The sequence below is a fragment of the Protobothrops mucrosquamatus genome, unplaced genomic scaffold (assembly GCF_001527695.2).
Source record: "Protobothrops mucrosquamatus isolate PMUCROS unplaced genomic scaffold, P.Mucros_1.0 scaffold877, whole genome shotgun sequence".
NCBI lineage: Eukaryota > Metazoa > Chordata > Lepidosauria > Squamata > Viperidae > Protobothrops > Protobothrops mucrosquamatus.
The window spans coordinates 240358-261961 of record NW_015387131.1 but is presented as its reverse complement, the minus strand read 5'-3'; the positions used below and the strand labels follow the sequence as shown (position 1 = coordinate 261961).

Below are 21604 nucleotides of genomic sequence, written 5' to 3'. Positions count from 1 at the left end.
AATGCCTGTTACTTTAAAAAAAATTAAAAAATAATTTTGATTAATCAAATTCAAAAAAAGACCCAGGAGGAGTTCCTCCATAACAGACAAAGAAGAGAACAACAAATGCAACATTGTCATTCCATACATTGCAGGAATATCCAAAATTCTCAGGAGGATTTTCAACCAACACTACATACATGCACACTTTCAACCCAAAAATACAGTACACTAAGGCAGAAACCTGTCCACCCCAAGGATAAAACACCCAGACACAAACTGAGCAATGTAATGGATGCAGTACAAAGTAGTGAAACATATAGATATCTTTGCATTGGAGAAACAAAATAATCACTTCACAAATGCTTGGCGCAACATAGAAGGAAAAAAACTCTAGGACAAGATTCAGCAGTCCATCTGCATTTGAAAGACAAAGGTAACTCTTTTGAAGACAGCAAAGTCCACATTCTGGACAGAGGACTGCTGGTTTGAAAGAGAGGTCAAAGAGGCCATCTACTTTAAGACTGAATAGCCTTCTCTCCATAGAGGCCGAAGGATATGACACTACATATCTCCTGTTTATAACACAGTCCTTTCAGCAGTTCCAAGAAGGCTCCACACCCATTTGCACTCTTCAGATAAGACACAGATAAACCTCCAAGTGGCCTCAATGACTCTCAGAATTACTGCAAGCAACCAGATGACTGCTAGGAGTATAAATCCTTTTATCCTCCATCATTCAGTTAGAATTGAAGAAGCTTCTTGGATGAAAAGCGAAACATCTTCAAGGAAAAACAAAGTCCAGTTGTCTTTTGAAAAAGCACCTTTGGAAAAAACATGACTTAGACAACAGAATCTTCATAGACATCAGCCTGGAAGATTGTCATATTAAAGGGATGTCCCAGTGCTCAGCATTTGTTTAGTATTTGATGCACTGCGATAGGAAGAAAGGAACACCAGCAGAAAATGGGGTGGCTAAAAGGAGGAATGGTATATTGCAGGCCATGAAGAACTCACTGCTGGCAGATGCAGGAATGAGTAACACGTACTGGGGAGAAGCCATAAAAACAGCCAACTATTTAGTAAACTGGGTATGGAGTGTTGCTATCAATGAAACTCCATTTTACATGTTGTATGGGAGGAAACCTTCATTAGCTCACCTAAGGACATTTGGCAGTTATGCCTGGGTGCATAGGACAGAAAAATGCCAGGAAACTTAGGTTTGTGGAATATGAGCCAGGTTCCATCAAAATGCATTGAATATCAAATTTGATGAGTTTTGAAGCAATCGAGTACCGAGGTACCACTGTACTTGAAAAGATCTCCACTCTTCTTCAACAACATATTGTGTGTAATCCAACCTGAGATACTTCTCATCTAGCACTGCATTATCAATAACTTTATATTTTCAAATTACAAATGACCAGGCTAAAATTAGCATATATTGGACATATTATGTGATGACCCAGATCTCTGGAAAAGGCTTTAATGTTGGTAAATCTGGAAGGAAGGAGACACAGAAAGCCAGTAGCAAGGTGGATGAATTCAGTTACAGTGGCAATGAGTGTACAAGTGGAAACCCTGAAGGACAAAGTTAGGAGTTTGTTATGGAGACTATCTAACTAATTGGTTGCTAGGAATTGAGACTAACTTGATAGCACAATCAACAAAGATATTTTTAAGTGCCTAGTTGCAAGAGAAAGAAATTCTGGCCAAATACCTGAGATACGAAGACAGCTGAATTTGCACTTGTGCACCAATGCACAATTCCCATTTTGTTTACCACTGTTATTTACCAGTGTTATTCTTTGCAGCAAATTATTACCTAATTATTTAAGTGAAAGTTAAAGAAACAAGCTGTCTTTTGTATTTTTCCATAAAAGCCAAAACAAACTCTAAAATGCTCGAATCAATTATGTTTCTTTTTCTACTTTCCCAGCACATGACTGGGAAACTAATCAAGGAGAAAAGCAACCTAGAACTAAGGAGAAACTTCCTGACAGTTAGAACAATTAACCAGTGGAACAACCTGCCTCCAGAAGTGGTGAATGCTCCAACACTGGAAGTTTTTAAGAAGAGACTGGACAGCCATTTGTCCGAAATGGTATAGGGTTTCCTGCCTGAGCAGGGGGTTGGACTCTATGACCTTCAAGGTCCCTTCCAACTTTACTATTATTATTATTATTATTATTATTATTATTATTATTATTATTATTATTATTATTATTATTATTATTATTATCATCATCATCATCATCTTGTCTGGCAATATAGTCTGCATCTGTTGGAAAAGAATAGTCCTAGTAAACTCCTGGGATTGCAGCCAGCATTAATGGAGCAAACCCTTGACTGGTTTCTTGTGGGAGTTCTTGATATACGTTTCAAGGGATGAAGCATTTCTTAGGACTTAATGAACTGGCCAAAATTGGATCAAAATGTTCAAAGTCTGAAACTTGTACACCGTTATGTAATCCAATCTGAAAAGACAAAAAAAAATTTTTTTTAACAATATTTTATTGAGTTTATATAGATAAGGGAAAATTAGGAACAATATGGGTATGGTAAGGGAGGGGGAGGGGGGAAGGAAATAGGGGATTTAGGATAAAATAAGGAAAGGTGCAATCACATATTTTAACAAACAAGCAACTGTCCGGATCATAATAATGAGTGAATATCTTAAAATAAGCTTAACTATAGCCATATTACAAACAGTTAATAAACAAATAAATTCATCTATTAAATAAACACGAATAATAAAATCTCAGAAAATCCTATCAACATAGATAAAAATCACTAAATCACTAAAAATAACAATGTCATCTACCTATTAATTAGAACTTGGTTAGAAATCAATCATCTATTCTGAGATGTTAGATCCTTTTCAAATTCTAACGTGTCTCTAACCATTGATAAAATTTATCCAAAGTTATAAAATAAACTGAATCATCGTTTTCTTTCATCTCCAATGTTAATCTATCCATTTCTGCACACTCTAAGATTTTAGTAATTATAGCAGTGGTTCTCAACCTGTGGGTCGGGACCCCATTTGGGGTCGATCGACCATTTCACGGGGGTCGCCAAGCAAGGCTGTCCGCCATTTTTTTTGTCCACCATTTTTTTCCCCTTTTCCGGTGGGTGCCTTACCTCCCTTGGGCTGGGCCAGCTGGTGGTCGGCCTGCTCCGTCTCTGCCGCTTGCCAGCTACGCCTCGGCCGGCGCAGGGGGCGGAACCACGCATGTGCGGTGCTCCCGGGCAGGGAAAGTCCTCAACTTACGACCGGTTTAGTCCTCGACTTACGACCGGTTGGGGTCGCGGCATTAAAAAGGTTGAGAACCACTGAATTATAGTCTGGTCAGATGGTAGATTCTCATTTTTCCAATATTGGGCAAATACTATCCTCGCGGCTGTTAAAACATGCAGTATCAGATAATCATTCTCTTTACCATAATTAGGTTTTAATATTCCTAACAAAAACAATTCCGGTTTTAATGCAGCCAGCATTAATGGAACAAACCCTTGACTGGTTTCTTGTGGGAGTTCTTGATATACGTTTCAAGGGATGAAGCATTTCTTAAGACTTAATGAACTGGCCAAAATTGGATCAAAATGTTCAAATTCTGAAACTTGTACACCGCTATGTAATCCAATCTGAAAAGACAAAATTAAAAAGAAAACCAGGATTATGCTTGATATGTTTCAGAATAGGAAACAGAAGAGTATACATCTTTGTTCTGGGATGTATTTACAGGTTATGTTTGTTTTTATTAAAAAGTAAGGATCTGTTTTTGTACTTTTGGCCAATTTAGGGCAATGTTGTCTGCTCCGTTTTCTAGTTAACCTTCAAAGAATTTTGAAAGTCTGATGCACAGTATGTGTTCCAATTCTTAAGACAGGTTGTTCATGGAAACCTTACTATAAGCAGCATGGGATAAGCATCAGGTGATCAACAAAGCCACAGGAGAACCTGTCTAATGGGTTTAATGTGCTTTCAGAGACGAGCCACGCTTTATTTTTCAATTTGCTTTACAACAGACATGTCAAACACAAGGCCCGGAGGCTGGATGCGGCCCGTGAAGTGGTTTCACGTGGCCTGTGAAGCCAACCTGGAAACAGTGAGGGAACGGCCCCCACTGCCTTGGCCCTGGCCCAGGCCAGCCGGAAGCCAATGTACAATTTTGTAGTGGCCATCTATGCTGAAACGCATTCAGTCTTAGCTCCACAAGGCCATCGGAAACAGCGAGGAGCCAGCCCCTGCCATGTCGCCCCCCCCCGGGTGCATGCTGAGGAGGAATGAAGAAATGCACCATCGCCTGGAAGTGGAGAGCAAATGGCCCTCGCCTACTTCACATATCCGGCTTGATGGGCTCCGGGGGAGAGGTTTCGGCAGGCAGCAGGGTGATCTCTTCACAGTGCCAAGAGGCTGAGCCAGGCAGCGCAAATCCAAAAAGAAGCGCAATGCTGACCAGCCCCCAGCCTGCCCAGTTTCAGCAGGCAGCAAGGTGCAAATCTGATGAGCTTCGCACCGCCTGGCTCAATCTCTCAGCGCTGTGAGGAGAGTGCCCTGCTGCCTGCCGAAACCAGGCAGGCTGGGGGCTGGGCGGCATCGCACTTCTTTTTGGATTCGCGCTGCCCAGCTCAGCCTCTTGGCACTGTGAGGAGAGCGCCCTACTGCCTGCCGAGACCAGGCAGGCTGGGGGCTGTGCGGCATTGCGCAGGTAACGTTGATTCCGTGCTGCTAATGGCATCCCCTCCCCCAGAGCCTACCAAGCCAGATATGTGAAGTAGGTGATGACCATGTGCTGGCCACTTCCAGGCGATGGTGCATTTCTTCATTCCTCATGAAGGGTGACACCTCCCCAGCTGCATTTCTTGCCTGTTTTTCTCTCTCCCTCATCTCAAATATTTTGAGGCCTTTGAACTATGGTGCTGGAGAAGACTCCTGCGAGTCCCCTGGACTGCAAGGCAATCAAACTGGTCAGTCCTAAAGGAGATCAACCCTGACTGCTCTTTAGAAGGCCAGATCCTGAAGTTGAAATTCAAGTACTTTGGCCACCTAATGAGAAGGAAGGACTCACTGGAGAAGAGCCTAATGCTGGGAAAGATTGAGGGCAATAGAAGAAGGGGACAACAGAGAATGAGGTGGCTGGATGGAGTCACTGAAGCAGTAGGCGTGAGCTTAAATGGACTCCAGAAGATGGTAGAGGACAGGAAGGCCTGGAAGAACGTTGTCCATGGGGTTGCGATGGGTCGGACACAACTTCGCAACTAACAACAACGCCATTTGTATTAAAAGTTGGGTACAAAAGTTGCATATTTGCTGTTTATATATGAGAGACAAAACCAGCTATAGGGAAGAAACATCATGAGTAGGTTCACACACAATCTACATGATAGGGCTTAGAACAGCCTATGGCCCCAATTTAGGGGCAAGTTTATCCCAGTTCCCATACATCAAATCACATCCACTTTTATTAGGCTCAAAGATCCAGCATAAGAAAGGTGGAATACAAAAAAAACATTAAAAAATACAAAAAAATCAAACCACATAAAAAGCTAAAAAAATACAAACACAAAAATATTTAAACAATCTAAAAGGAGAGATAACAACAATAAATGAACATAAAACATGGTAAATTGAATCAATTAATACAAACCATACAAGAAAAAACTATAATAATGCTCTAGTGCTCGTTAAAAATACCCTATAATAATACTCTAGCGCTCATTAAAACTGACTTGTGACACTGATCATTTTCTGACATATTTTAAAAGTTACAACACAGAACCTGGCAACACTGTATGTTGTAGCAGGGTTGGTATGAATGCGTCAGGGAGATGTAAAATTGTCCTGTAAGCCCTGGATATATATGTAATAATGCTGAAATAAAGCTATTATGAGAGGCTCTATGCATTGAAGAAGCCCAGACTCTGTTGTTTCTCTACATCCAGAGTCACAGGAACATTGTCTCCCTGGCTGGGGAATCTTCGCCTATCAGCGATCAAGGAGAGCTGAGGGGAGAAGCAAGACACTTCAAAGTTGTTAAGTCTGCCATAAGGAAGGTAGAGTACCTGCTTTCTCCTCATACTTATAATCATGATTTATCACTTGTTGTTTGTATGTGCACTGAGAGCTTATGCACAGGAGACAAATTCCTTGTGTGTCCAATCACACTTAGCCAATAAAGAATTCTGTTCTGCACTTACCACCTGCAAGATTAGCAAAAATGTTTAAAAACATGTCTAGTAACTATTGGAAGTGCAATCAAAAACCAGGCACCTACTACCATCTTTGGTGGACATGCCCTAAAGCCAAAAAAAATTTGGACAAAAATATGTATCTGGCTAGAAAAGATGTTAAGAAAACATGTAGATTTTAAACCAGAACTATTGTTATTAGGTATATTATCAGGAAAATATGATAAGAAAATGTATATTTAATGTTGCATGTATTAACAGTAGCAAGAATTGTATTTGCTCAGTATTGGAAAAAATGAAGAAACACCATCTGAAGAAAAGATAATCAAGAAAATACCAGACTGTGCAAAAATGGATAGACTAACGTTGAATATTAAAGAAAAAGAAGACGCAGAATATTTTCAAATATGGGATATATTTTATCAATGGCTGGAAAAACGGGGATTAGGAATTAGGAATTAGGAATTTAATGTGTATTATTATTAAAAGAATTCTGTTCTGTTCCTTTTATTGGGCCACTGACCTGAATGAAAAGAAAATAACAAAGGAAAATTTATGTTGTTCTAGGACTTTTCAACCAGTGGTACGGGTACCACCTATGGTACATTGGCACCTGGCAGGTGGTACGTGACCATCCTAGAAAAGTGGTAGTGGGGGAGGAGAATGAGCTGAACCTGTGACAGCACCGCACAAGCCTGAGCGAGAGATGGCTGGAGCTGCAGGGCTGTCAGGGCTCAGCGGAAGCGCCAGGATCAGCACTTCTTCGGGGCTGTCAGGGCTCAGTGGAAGTGCCAGGATCAGCGGCAGGCTCCAGCTGGAGCTCGGCGCTGATCCTGGTGCTTCTGCTGAGCCCAGAAGAAGCGCCGATCAGCTGGAATGTTGCAGCCTCTCCAGGTCACAGTGTCCCAGGGTCATGTGAAGTGACCAAAACCTGCTGCAGCCACCCAGCAGACGGGGAGGGGGAATAAAAGCCAAACACCCACCCCACCCCCGCTGCCAATCCTCAACAGAAATGCTCAGAACAATGAAAACCTCGGACAGGAGGAAGAGTGCCGCTGGGTGGACAGGCAGGTGTCTTGCTCGGCTGTGGCTTGGGGGACACTTTTTTCAGTGCCATGGTAACTTCAAACAGTCACTAAGCGAACTGTTGTAAGTCGAGAACTACCTGTACTTTATCACTTTTTTCTTTCTTTTTTTTTGGTCATCAAGTTTTTGACACTTTGCTAGGCGGCTGGTGGTACTCGGATATTGCCATATCCTAAAAGTGGTACAATGGGTGAAAAGGTTGAAAAGCCCTGGTCTAGGATGCAGGCAGAAAAAAAGTAAGGTGCAGACAGACCAAATGAATCTCTTGCTGCTGGGGTTCTCAGAGTCTTCAGGAGGCTCAAACTCAACTTATGGCTTGAGTGATCCCAAGCAAGTGTGCTTACATTACGGTTAAGCCAAGCAGAGTTTGGGGCGAGGGAGGTCCAGATAAAGAGGCCAAGTACTTCGTTTGCGTGCGGCGAGTGCGCCACTCCTGGGTCAAGCCGTTCTGCTTTGCCGCGAGCCAGGCGGGAGGGTGGGGGGTCTCTCCGGCTCAGGCACCAGCGTCCCTTTGAGCGCCGCTCGTGGCAAGGGCTGGCGAGTCCCGGGAAGCCTTTTCTCCCGGCCGCTCCAACCCAGCGCCTGAGACCGCGAGCCAAGGGCCGGCGCGCTCCGTTCCTCTCCCTTCCCGGGCCACAGGCGCTCGCTCGGGCGGCGGGCGGCGGCTCCACCCCTTTCGGGCTGATCAGGTATGGGAAAGTTATTCGGAGTTCAAATATAACCCAACGCCTGGCCAGCTGTTCGGCGCACAGCCTCCACTTGGAAAAGTCCTCCGGGCCAGACAGGAGCAGTAACCCGATTCCCCCAAGCCCCCCCCGGGCTCCGCCACTCCCCCTCTCGCGGCTCGGTCTCTAGCCAGGCGCGCCACACGCGAGAAGGCATGAGCGACGAAGCGGCTCCCAGAGCTTGGGGGTGAGTCGAATAACCGGCCGGGGTGTGTGTGGGGGGTGTGTGGGGATCGGTTGGGGTACCTCGGTAAGAAAGATGCGCCTGGACTGCCTTACTTCCCACGATTCTCCCCTGGCCCCTTTGCCCAACCCCTTCTGTCTCCGTCGGGCGAGGGGTTTCCACGGAGGAGACCCCACCTTTGTTCTAGCGACCTCTCGTAGCAAAGCTGCGGCGAAGGGCTGCCCGGGGTCTAGCTAGCGAGAGATGGGAAAGGCCCCACGCGAGTCCCTCCTCCGAAATTTGAGGGGCCGTAGCCAGAAGTTCTTGACGGGAGTAAACGCGAGTCGGAGTAAGGTCTCTGCGAAGAATTCTTAGAGGTAACCGGCCCAGACAATAAGAGGGCAGAAGCGCTGCGGGACACGGCCTCGCCTTACCCTGGACCGCTCGGCCTTCCCTTCGGAGCCCTTCCCTCTCCCCCTCCCGCTTCCCCCCCCCCCAATCAGCTCCCCAAAACGCGCGAGCAGAGTGCGGAACCCCTGTCCCGCGCAGTTGGGTTGTGTGCCACTGTGCTTTTATTAACCTGTTGGAAATTACACTCGACTTTCTGATAATCCTCGGTTCTTTTACCGCTTCCTACCCAAGTGTCGTTGCAGAATGCACCTTGCGTTGTTGTTTAATCTAATTGTTCTTTAGTTTCTTTAAAAAAAGGGGTGGGTGTTTAAGAAAGACATTTGCTTGCGTTTTTTGTACCGTTGGCATCTAGTGTGTGTGACAGTGTGTGTGTGTGTGTGTGTGTGTGTGTGTGTGTGTGTGAGAGAGAGAGAGAGAGAGAGAGAGAGAGCTTGTGGAGGCTCGGTGAGCGTACTAACGGTATGAAACGTTATACCTGGAAGATTTGTAATTGCTAAATGTCAAGGGCAGTCCCCGTCCTTTTCACCTATGTGTTTGGAAAGGGTCCTAGAAAAACTCCTTTGCCAGCAGTTTGCGCTGCCTCGTAAACAGATCGCAGCGCCTCTGGACGCGGACCCCGTGAGAAGCTGCCTCCACGGCGCACTATAAATCTTCCCCAGCTCCGCTCCCCGGGGGAATGCCCCCCCCCGCGCGCGCTCCCTGGGCTTCCAGCGCTTTTCTGCCTCCGAGACTGACGCTGCCGGTGCTGCCGTCCTCTTCGGTTTCTGCTGACCTGCCGAAATCCGGAGCATTTCGCGCCAAGATAAAAGGCTTTCATTTCCGTGCCTGCAAAGATAATCTGGGGTGTCTTCCCTTCCTCCACCCCTCCACCCCGGCTCCCGACTGAAAAGGCCAGACTGGAAAGTAGGTCGCTCCGAACTTGGCAGGGAAGATGCGGCTTCTGTTTGGGGAAAGGGAGAATAGGAGCGCACCCGGTGCGGGATGGAAATGTATTTGGTGCAAAGTTCCTGTTAGATAGAGAAGTCGACTTCCTTCCCTTTCAAAGCCCGCCAGATGCACAGAGCAGATCGGCGAGGAGCAAGGGGACTCTGGTTCAACAGAAGGCCTTCATGAAGCAGTTAAAGAAAATGCCTGTTGTGCTGCTTCCCACTTGAGGGTGAGACCGTCTAGCCCAGTGGTTCTCAACCTGTGGGTCGGGACCCCATTTGGGGTCGATCGACCATTTCACGGGGGTCGCCAAGCAAGGCTGTCCGCCATTTTTTTTTGTCCATTTTTTTTGTCCATTTTTTTCTCCTTTTCCGGCAGGTGCCTTACCTCCCTTGGGTTGGGCCAGCTGGTGGTCGGCCTGCTCCGTCTCTGCCGCTTGCCAGCTACGCCTCGGCCAGCGCAGGGGGCGGAACCACGCATGCGCGGCGCTCCCGGGCAGGGAAAGTCCTCGACGTACGACCGGTTGGGTAGTCCTCGACTTACGACCGGTTGGGGGTTGCAGCATTAAAAAGGTTGAGAACCACTGGTCTAGCCAGGCTAGGAAATCAAGGAAGCTGAAGTCTAACTGCTCTGAAGAGCACAGTTGGGGGAAGGCAGCCCCAAAATCTGGATAGTAGCTCATTCTGTGCTGATCCAAACCATACAATATTGGCATCAAGCAATGGGCAAGGTAGTGAGTTGTTTTGCTTAAAGCCATCTTTTTTGAGGCACGTTACTCTTCTGACGTGGCTTTAAGAACTCTAAACCGCACACAAAAATAATTTCAGCAAGAAAAAAAATCTTGGAGTTGACATTTTCCACAGCCACAGTTTTTTTTTTCTTAACTGTGTTTGCAGAGCATTTTGGTTTGATTTTTTTTTTCAAGGAAGAAACCAGCAGCAATAGGCTTACATTTTATCCCTCTGAAGAGGGTATTTAGAAAGGGGCACTTGCACTCAGGCCAGAAACAAATAGCCTGTTTAAGTATTCACAGTAATGGACCTATGTAATGTAATCTGAGGACCTAGATCCCATAAAGCTTCAGGCTGCCATATTTTATACAGGGTTATAGTTTGTGAAATACCTTCACATTGCCAACAGCCCAGCGCAACACATCATGCTTGCCCTAACATCATTTAATACCCTAACCCAAGTCACCTTTTGTCAAAGTCACTTTGATTGTCTCTGCACCTTTGAATGGTTTTCTAAATCTACCCTTTCTGGCAATTCGTGCCATTAAATCAACCAACAAGATAGGAATATCACCAACCAACAAGAGGAATATCAACCAAGCCACAAACAATTATTATTACATCATTTAAAAAGATGGCACAATAGCACTTTGGATGTACTGGTATGCTGGCTATTGACTATATCTGCACAATATTTGGACTAATTGGGATTGCAGCTTTGAATACTGACAAGAGATAGACAGCTGGAATCAGTTGTTGGTTATAGTTTATTCTGATCAAGAAATGAGTTGTTTCACAAGTTTCTCTCTCATTCCAAGCATGTTTCTGCAAAAGTATTTTTGGAATTCGCAAACATCCAGTATGATTTGGAAATACCGATTCTTCACTGTTACAAAACATGGCAACATTGAGCAGATACATACAAAATTTCCCTTTACTTCATTTCCAGACCAGGATAAATTATCACTTGCTAATTTCTTTTGTCTTTCAGGATGGTGTTAATAGTCCAGGAATGCTATACAAAGAGAAATTTAGAAACCTTTTGGTGTTTCTAACTACCCTGCTTTCACTTTATGGACCTTGTTTTATGGTCTTGATTAAATAGAAGCATTTCTAGATTTTCTATTATCTAGTCCTAAACCAAAAACATTTCATTTTAAAACTCAAAGTATAGTTATTGGAAGCTCTTAAAGTGTATGAATCACATGCCTTGTAAACTTTTGAAAGCTTCATTGAATTGTAGTATACTGATATTTAAAATATATGTCAGCTCCTGCTCACATAGCAGTTCAAAAGCATGCAAGCGTAAATAGATAAATAGGTACCACTTCAATGGGAAAGTAACAGCATGCCATGCACCTTAGCATATAGGCATACTGGCCAATGACCATGGAAATGTCTTTGGGCAACACTGGCTCCCTCAGCTAAAAAATGGAGATGAACACCACCCCTTACTGTATATTCAGACATGACTGGACAGGGGAAACCTTTACCTTTATATGAGCAGAATCTTGATTCTATTCCATGGAAGCATTATGTAGAATAGCCTTCCCCAATTTGTTATTTCTATATAAACTGTCCTTGCTAATTCAGGCTACATGATTGTAGAATGATGGAAATACATTTAGCACATAGCTTGAAGTCAGAGAAGACTGAAATAAAAGTAATGGTGTTTAGTTTTATAGTTCTGAGGAAATGTGACCACAGATAGAAGACAACAAATGGTAAAAAGAAAATCCAAAGGATATAATTGACAGGTAGCTTGTTTGCATTGTAAGCCCATCTGGTCTTTGGTAGGAATGAGAAGCAAAATAGGATTCAGATAGAAGCAGTTGATGGAACAATGCTTGTAGGAGTAAGCAGTGGGTTGACAAACAGACACTATGGAAAACTAAGCCAACATCAAAGCAGAAATGTAGGGCCGAAAGGAAAGAAATCATGTTAGAAAAGAACAAAAGTCAGAAGTCATGCATTCTCCAGATGTCTTAATGAGCAGGCAGCCATATAGAATAATGCATATCTTACTCAGATTCTTGCAGTTAATCATGGAATAAGCCATGACAATATTTTTTTTCCTGCTATATCCTCAGAGTGTTGGCTTTATCTTACCTCAGCCCATGAATGAGACAAACTGCCATATTTTATCACTTTATTTGTCATTTGCTCCCATTGTTCTAACATCATCCAAAGGCAGACTCGAGGTATAAAAAAAATCTAATAGGCTGTGACATCCATTATATTAGGGAAAAATCAGGTGGTTGTCAGTAATTGGGAACAGAGGCAATGGACACTGCACATTTCCTGCTGGCTTCATTTTCTGCTGACTCAAGCAGATAAGACTTTAAGCAACAGGGAAGACTTGAAGCATCCAGACTGAACTTGCAGCACCTTGGATAGCTCTAGAGACAATTTACTGGAGCTCTTGAGAGGTAGGATAGCATTTAGTCTCAATCTTATTTTTTCATGGGATGTACCCCTAATTTTCCTAATTCAGGTAATTCTTCCACCAGTATCTGAGTACTTCTGCAAGTCAGACCTCTTCGCCCCAACCATACAAAGAATGTTCAGTCATGTTGTGGTGTATGCAATATATTTTTAGATAATGTTATTTAGCAAGGCATCTTTTCTCACACATACCATTCCTGAATGGGTACTGGGTACAGAAGAAGATTAATTTCTCATTTTCATCTCTGTGCTTGGTTATTCTAGGTTGTAAGATTATTTACAAAAGCCCATCACTTGTTACTTCTGTGGCAATAACTTTAAACAGGAATTGGAGGTGGAGAGTATCAATAAAGCATGACAATATAGTATAGAGATGACTAGATGGGATCTCCCCCCCCCATTGTTCATTTCATGCAGATGTGGGACTGTTATTGGCTAATTATAGATCTGTGATAGATACTTACAAGCTGTTCCTGTCATTAGTTTTTGCAAATGATAGCATGTTCATTTAAAGCATTTCTTAAATGACAGGATCAAATCCTTATGCTGCTTTGTTTTCCTTTTCAGTAAGTGTGGCCGATGGTGTAATTGTGAGGCTGTCATGGCAGCATTTAAAGGCATCTGGACCAAGTCCTTCTGGAAGTCGGTGTCAGCAGAATTTTTGGCCATGCTCATTTTTGTCTTCCTCAGCCTTGGCTCTACTATCAACTGGGGTGGAAGTGAAAAACCCCTGCCTGTGGACATGGTCCTTATTTCTCTATGCTTTGGACTCAGCATTGCGACCATGGTCCAGTGCATTGGACATATAAGTGGCGGCCATATTAACCCTGCAGTGACCATTGCAATGGTTTGCACTCGGAAGATCAGCCTTGCCAAGTCAGTCTTCTATATTGTAGCCCAATGCCTGGGTGCCATCGCAGGGGCAGGAATTCTCTATCTTGTCACTCCATCAAGTGTAATTGGGAGACTGGGAGTTACCCAGGTAGGTTGAAAGAATGGATAATTACCCTTTCTAATGAAACACAATAACAACCCAAACCTTGCAAACCTATTTCAGCATTTGCTGAAAGGGGAAAAGCCCTTTCTTCCTGAAAAATGGCTGAAGAATCTCCCCATGCTTGAGAGAGTGTGATTGATCCAAAGTCAGGCAATCAATTTGCACAGCTAAAGGTGGGCTTGAAACTGGGTTTTCCTCCACAGGCCTAGTCCAATATCTTCACCAGGACATTTTCTTTCCACATCAAAGACACTGTGAGGTAGATACTTTGCCACAGTCTTGGGAGCAAACCACACCCACAGATATTAGATTGAGGAACCCAGAAAAAGGTTTTAATTGAGCTCTTTATTGGGGAACAGTGCTCAGTTAATACATTCAGGGGGAAAATGACTTTTTCCCCTGAGGAAACTTCAAGTAATTCTTGTTTTAATAAGTTTACAAAGCAACTGCTTTTGTAAAGTGTGGACTCTCATTCAGATTACATTTATACTGGCTTCCACATTAACATATAAACAAACATTCTAAGTCTCATACACACATTCTTGTTTTAGCATGGATCCTTGGACAAGATCTGGATAGCTTAAATTCACTTCAGCATCTTTTTATTGTTACAGATGATGATGATGATGTAGATGCCTAGGGCAAAAAATGAATAGAGGTTGTTTAAATTATATTAAACCTAATGAAAGTATTTTGAGAAACTGCTTTAAAATTTAAATAGTGGTTTCTCAAGTGGTTTCTGTGATTATTTTTTAATTCAGAAGTGACCTTTTGATAAAACTGCAGGCTCACATGGAATGTATTGCTTTGAACGGATTTAGAATGCCTTTAAGAAAAATGTTAATAAGAAATTTTGATAGGCAGGGTGCCCTGTGCCCCATAAATCCATTCTTTACTGTAAACTAACTGCTAAATATTTTGCAACAGTTATATGCAAGTATCAGGTCCTAGTAAACTATGGGGGGGGGCATATGCAGTTTAACTTAAAGCAAGGAACTGTTTTTATTCTAATAGATTTGATGTATCTTATTGCGACTTTTTATTCTGTAGTTAGGAATTGTTCCTTAGTAGATATTTCTAACTAAAAGAAGAATTCATATAATCATAACATTCAGGCATGAAATATTTTAAGAGAAAAGCATAGATATATTAAAACAAAAGAACTGTATATTTTAGATAACTTTTTAAAAATAGACTTTGCTTTTGGTTCTAGCTTTGTTCTCTTCTATCAATTAGCCTCACTGCCAGACATGAAACTGCACTTACATGCTGTCAATTTCTATTTGAAACTGAAATTATTTGAGTAAGAGCTAATTAATGAATTCATAACAGAAAACTAAATCATGGATCTGCTGAAGAAAAAATAGAAAAATAGCTGTATTCTTAAGACTCTTTGTGTGAAATTCCCATCAAAAACCAAGAGTTTGGAAGGGGGCTGTTTTGTATTTTATACACATACACATATAAATAAGGGCCACAGCTGATGTTGAGTGTAAGGCTGTTGGTGAGTATACATACCACACAAACCTATGGTCATCATGGTTTGGGGGAATAAATCACATTGGCTTAATTTACTGCTGTCGACTATATATCATAATATATAAGCCATATTAGGTGTATCTACATTACAATCAGGCATGCAAATCATCTTATGGTTTAGTGCAGTGCTGTTTCATGAAAGGACACAAAATACACAACTCTGTATCCCAACAATCCAATGGCTAATAAGCCATTAACAGGAGCCTTTCAGAGTCACCTGTCAAGGAAGCCCAGATTACCCAAGAGACTGTTACTTAAAAGGCTTTTAACAGTGTATTATTTCCTTGCCTTATTTTATTTTCTTTCTTTCCAAAACACTTATTTACTTTGAAACTGTTTTAATTAGCGGGTTGGTAATTACAATTTCACACTTTATTTATGCTGCCTGGCTCTCTGTGTGTTTCCTCTTCCAGATACATGCAGAACTTTCTAGTGGACATGGGCTCTTGGTGGAGCTGATAATTACCTTCCAGCTGGTTTTTACTATTTTTGCCAGCTGTGATTCTAAACGAAATGATGTCACCGGTTCTGTGGCAGTGGCAATTGGACTATCGGTTGCAATAGGACATTTCTTTGCTGTAAGTTGCCAGCTTCTTTTATTTGCTTTTTCAGCTAGGTACTTGTAAATTATAAAGAGTAGCAGTGTTTTAAGTAGCTTATTAGCTTATTATTCTGAAACCCGTACATGGTCAGAGGCTGTAATTTTCAGTTAATTTTATTTAAAATATTTATGTGGAACTAAGTTTATTTGGAATCATTTGAGTCAAATTAATATTAAAATGTATAACATTCTTATAATATATGTCTCTTTCACTCTTTGGGGGTGTGTGTGTATAAATATACAAACAATATGTAGGGGATTGGAAGATAAAACATATAAAGAACAGTTGCTGGAATTGGGTATGTCTAGTTTAATGAAGAGAAGAGACGAGGGGGGACATGATAGCAGTGTTCCAATATCTCAGGGGCTGCCACAAAAAAGAGGGAGTCAAGCTATTCTCCAAAGCGCCTGAAGGCAGGACAAGAAGCAAAGGATGGAAACTAATCAAGGAGAGAAGCAACCTAGAACTAAGGAGAAACTTCCTGACAGTTAGAACAATTAACCAGTGGAACAACCTACCTCCAGAAGCAGTGAATGCTCCAACACTGGACGTGTTTAAGAAGAGAATGGACAGCCATTTGTCCGAAATGGTATAGGGTTTCCTGTCTGAACAGGGGTTTGGACTAGAAGACCTCCAAAATCCCTTCCAACTCTGTCATTCTATTCTATTCTATTCTATTCTATTCTATTCTAAAATGGCAAAACACATCTACTAGTGTGTAAATATTTAATTTATCTTATTTTATATTAATACTTTTAGTTAGCTTAGTTTGTATGTGACTAGAAATAATGCTGGTCCAATTGTTCAACAAACACCTAATGTAAATAAAGGAATTTTTATTATTTTATATATCCTATATGCCACTCAACTCCCAATGACTCTTGGCAGCTCACTGTAATTATAATAATGTCAATCAAAGGTGAAAGATTAGAATTAGAATAGAATAGATCTGGAAGGGACCTTGGAGGTCTTCTAGTCCAGCCCCCTGCTCAAGCAGGAGGACCTATACCAGTGACCTATAGCAGGAGGTCCTATACCAGATGGCAAGCACAACAGAACAGATGGAATGTGGCAAAGTCTTCAACACTTTTTCCAACAACAGAATGTGGGCAATCCAAGTCTTGGGGAAAACCTCTTTCCAGATGCAGCATTGCACATAGAAGGCATTGCACTTCTGAGAACTCAACAGATGACATTGTTTAATTGAAGGATCCTGGAGCACCCTAATCCTCCCAGATTGGGCAGATGCTATGGGGAACAGGCAGTCCCTCAAGTAACTAGTATACTATGACATATAAGGATATATTCTCTGTGTGTGTGTGCACGCACGCACATATGCTGGAATTTATTTTTAATATTTATTTATAGTATTTGCATGATGAACTGCGGCCCACATGCTATTTTATCAGGGTGTTTAATACATATAGCAGTAACACAGTCACTTTTAACAGTGCAATGTATGAATCTATTATCATTTAATGTCCCAATATCCATATATGTTATTGTTTCTTTATGGTTTTAAAATGTTTTAGTCTTTTATGTGTAATATATTTTTTAAACTATAAACTGCCAAGCGTTATTAACTGAAATGGGCAGCTATAGAAATTGAATGAATCAAAAGGAAGGAAGGAAGGAAGGAAGGAAGGAAGGAAGGAAGGAAGGAAGGAAGGAAGGAAGGAAGGAAGGAAGGAAGGAAAACAGATCTCCTGTTCTAAAGCTGGAGAGAAAGCACAGCTCTTGGAAATGATCTAACTGCCTCTTTCTAAGCCCCTGCAAAAATGTACATAGTGTCAAAAATACCCTATCATCAAAATTCACACATAAAATGCAGGGGGAAAAATTAGAAAATGTGTTGCCAGTCAAATGGGAAGGGCTCAAAAGGCATGATCGGACATGAGTTCAGACGTCAAGTGAATTATGTAAAAATCTCACCCTTATGGTAGGAAGCAAGTGAAACTTGCTCCAATGGGAAAAGGCCAGCAATGCCATCAGCAAGTTTCCTTTCCAAGCAGGTGAAACCTTTTTCATCCACAGATATGCCCCCAAGGAAGGAAATGCATAAGAGCCCTAGAATTGGCATCCATCATTTCTGTGCCACTGGAAAAGGATGATTCTATAAGAATTTTAACTTCCTGTTTGATAATGGTTAATAATACTCTTCCTCTCCAAATATTTATATATTTGCATGTGTATACTTACTGCAGATCAGTTACACAGGGGCCAGCATGAACCCTGCTCGGTCATTTGGGCCTGCAGTTATCATGGGTAACTGGAAAGATCATTGGGTAAGTTATTATACTTTAGTATTCCTTATTTTTTCAGACCACTTAATATCTATAATTGTTATTTTGTTTGGTTATTTTATAAAAAGTAAATAAATTATAAAGTGGCTTTTGTGTAAAAAAGCACAACCAGTTTTTTTCTTTTTGTTTTGTAGATATCTTTTATTCTTTTTAAGATTGCTAAATCAAGATTACTTTGGGGGTACCGTGCCTGTGGGGAAGGGATCAAAAAGTCAAGATTGAAGCTTCACTGTTTGTTTACATTCGCCATGCATGGGACATACTAAAAAGGAGACTTAAATTCCATAGTTGCAATTGTCAACTAGACGTTTTTTGAGCCGCCCCCCTCTTTGCAGGTCTCCTTCCTATATTTGTTGTTTTCCATCATGAATCATAGCTTTCATAAAAAAGAAAACAGATTATGATCCAAGTCAAAATTCAGAATTGTCAGTCATTCTTCATCCAATACATTTTCTTTGAGAAAAGGAACAATATAACATTGTGGAACAACACTGCAAGAACAACTAAAAAATGTAGATTAGTTTGGTTGGGTCTGAATATTTGTTCAATGCAGAATGTATAGAAAAGGTATCTACTGCTAAACCATAAAAGTTGCTGGCTTTTATATTTATTTGTGGAAGTATGGAAAGGTGTAACCAATCACGTTATTGCAAGTCATTTGCCAAAGGAACTTTACTATCTGCCCTTTTGTTTATTAGTCAGTTCTTAATCTCTCTGTATCAAATTTTGTCTCCTTCTGATTCTGTACAGGTGTACTGGCTGGGACCAATTATAGGAGCTGTCCTGGCGGGTGCCCTTTATCACTATGTCTATTGCCCTGATGATGAGCACAATTTCAAGGAAACTTTTACTAAGACAACTCAGCAACCCAAAGGAAAATACCTTGAAGTAGAAGACCCCAAGAGCCAGAGGGAAACAGATGATCTACTCCAGAAACATGGAATGGTCCACTTTATTGATCTGGAAAGGGGTGATGATAAGAAAGGAAGAGATCCTACCAATGAGGTGCTATCATCTGTATGACTAGCAAGAAGCACTGAAAGCAAAGATCAGCCTGCCAGTATATCCACAGATAGTTTTCCACCTATAAAAGAGACAGACCTGTTGTGAGTTTTTCACTTGAGATAACTTCAAATGTTGGGCAATATCATCAATAAATTAGCTGTTTAATCAGATCGTATGTAAGAGGATAGTGTATATATATAAAACTAACAAGAACTAATATTTAGAATAAAGAGAGAAGACAAAAGTGCAAAAAATAACAAACAGGAAAAAGTAATAAAAATAAATGACTTCCAATTTTCTTTTACAGCAATTATAAGTATACATTTAAATTAACCTCTTATTCTATGGTTACAACTTTGCTTACATTTTTTCTATAATCTGTATTTTTTCTAATCATCAAACCATAATTTCATATTTATTCATTTTCATAATTTCTTCATTTTCATAATGTCAACACAAAAACTTAAAAAGGGATTTCCAATCAGCATTGACCTTAGATAATGCCTTATCTCTAATTAAAGTTGTCAATTTAGCAATCTCAGCAAGTTCCATCATTTTCACCATCCATTCCTCAACTTGTCAGTAAAGTTAAATCTTGCCACCTTTCTGCACATAATAATCTCACTGCATTTGTCATATATAGAAACAAAGTTCCATAATTTTTCACATTAATGTTTCAATTCCTTTCATTCATCTTCTAAAACCAATACCAGATTATCTGCAAAAGGTCGTAGTTTTAAATCTGTTTTTCACATTTACATCTTTAATCCTTTAATCTTATGTCTCTATTCAATATTTCCAAAACTAAAATAATAAATAAATAGAATAAATAAACAGAAGAGGAGACAATGGACAACCCCGTCTTGTTCTTTTTCATATATCACATGGTTTAGTTAAATCTCCATTTACAATTATTTATGCAGTCTATGGAGTATAAATTGATTTTATCCTTTTTATGAAAGTCTCTCCAAAATTTATATCTTCCAAAATTTAATAAAATAGTTCAATTCTAATTTCTCCTGGGGAATCTTATGTCTTCTATACCAAATAGAAAATACTGATGAATTTTTTTTTGCATATTATTCATTAATACAGTGAAATTTCCATATTGTTTTCTTTTTCTTTTCTTAATTTATATGCAAAATGTTTCCTTGATTTATTTGCAAATACAATTTTTTTTGCTTTGCATAATTCATTTTTATATCCATTTCTTTTATTGTTAACATCAACAGCTGTTGTTGTAAAATTTTAATATGATGAGAAATATTTATCTGCTTTGGAGATTTAATTGTTCTTCTTTAATCACATCAAGATAGTCTATATTTTTCTTAGTTCGTTTTTTAAGTTGGGTGTTGTATTGTATGGTCTCATAAAAACTTTACTTGAATTCCACACCATTCTTAAATCCATGCCCATATTTAAATTATGTTCAAAGATTCTGTTAATTTCTTTTTATAATCCATCATTGTTTTTATAAAAATATTTCATTTAATCTCCATTTAAAAGTAGTAGCTTTACCTCTATAAACCTAACTCGTGAGATTATGATCAGAAACAGGTTTTGGCAAGATCTCTACTTTGGAAATCTTAGTAGCTAGGTTCTATAAAAACCAAAATGTATCTATTATTGAAACAAATCTTTGTTTTTCTGAAGAATTATATTCTTTAGAACACGGGTGTCAAACTCACCGCATCACGTGACGTGTTGTGACTTATTGCAACTTTTTTTTTTCATTGCCAGAGGTGGGGTGGGTGCGGCCTCTGCTTGATGCAACCGGCCCACGGGCTGGCAGTTTGACACCCCTGCTTTAGAGTGTTTTTTTTCCTGTCTCCACTAGCCCAAAATCAAATTTAAAAAGTCCTTTGGTAATTTACCATGAGTAGTTTTAATACTTTTCTCAGATATTCTAACTGTGGGGAAATCACCTCATTCCAATCCTTATCAAACATATAAAAAAAAACTTATTAATTCTCCATAAGTTGTTTGTAAAACATTGTTTTACCCTTATTTATTTAATCAGACCATATTCCCATGCTGTGAAATGATAGCAATGTTCTAAATTGAGGGAACATCATAGATTATATCCACATTCTTGTTGATGTATTAATATAAGGAGAATCTGAATAAATTTAGAAAGGTACATTAATTTTAATTCAAGGAGTCATGAGATGGAAAGGGAAAATTCGTGTTAATTTGCCCATAGAAACAAGAAACTATTAGATTGTTCTTCTGATACTTAATTGGCTGTTGTCAATTCTGATTAGTATTTTCACTGTAAAGTCTATGTCAAACTCAGTGGTATGTGGGACATGAAAAAGCCCTATCAGAGCATTTGTCTGTCCCTTCCCAACCAATAAAACATTAATTCTTTCCTGTCTTCTCTCCACCAACAGTCTTCCTCATTATTTTGCATCCCAAATAATGCTAAAAATATATATACCAATTTATAATGTCCTTCCGTGCAAAAGATCTCACAAAGTATAGCTGCTCATCATA

The 21604-nt window shown here is 40.4% G+C and overlaps 1 protein-coding gene across 1 annotated transcript; it reads left to right on the top strand.

The window, feature by feature from the left end:
• Positions 1–8137: 8137 nt before the first annotated feature.
• AQP4 (aquaporin 4) lies at positions 8138–19306 on the top strand. The gene is made up of 5 exons (XM_015819242.1): positions 8138–8172; positions 13230–13644; positions 15612–15776; positions 18005–18085; positions 18854–19306. Exons 1-5 carry the CDS (start codon positions 8141–8143, stop codon positions 19124–19126), a joined length of 966 nt encoding a protein of 321 aa, XP_015674728.1. The 5' UTR covers positions 8138–8140; the 3' UTR covers positions 19127–19306.
• The last annotated feature ends 2298 nt before the right edge of the window (positions 19307–21604 follow it).

Bases quoted from the DNA above. Each gene is read 5' to 3' on its own strand.
- AQP4 (XM_015819242.1), top strand. From the start codon at position 8,141: ATGAGCGACGAAGCGGCTCCCAGAGCTTGGGG. The intron at 15,777-18,004 runs GTAAGTTGCCAG...TACTTACTGCAG, and splicing joins CAATAGGACATTTCTTTGCT to ATCAGTTACACAGGGGCCAG. The intron at 18,086-18,853 runs GTAAGTTATTAT...GATTCTGTACAG, and splicing joins GTAACTGGAAAGATCATTGG to GTGTACTGGCTGGGACCAAT.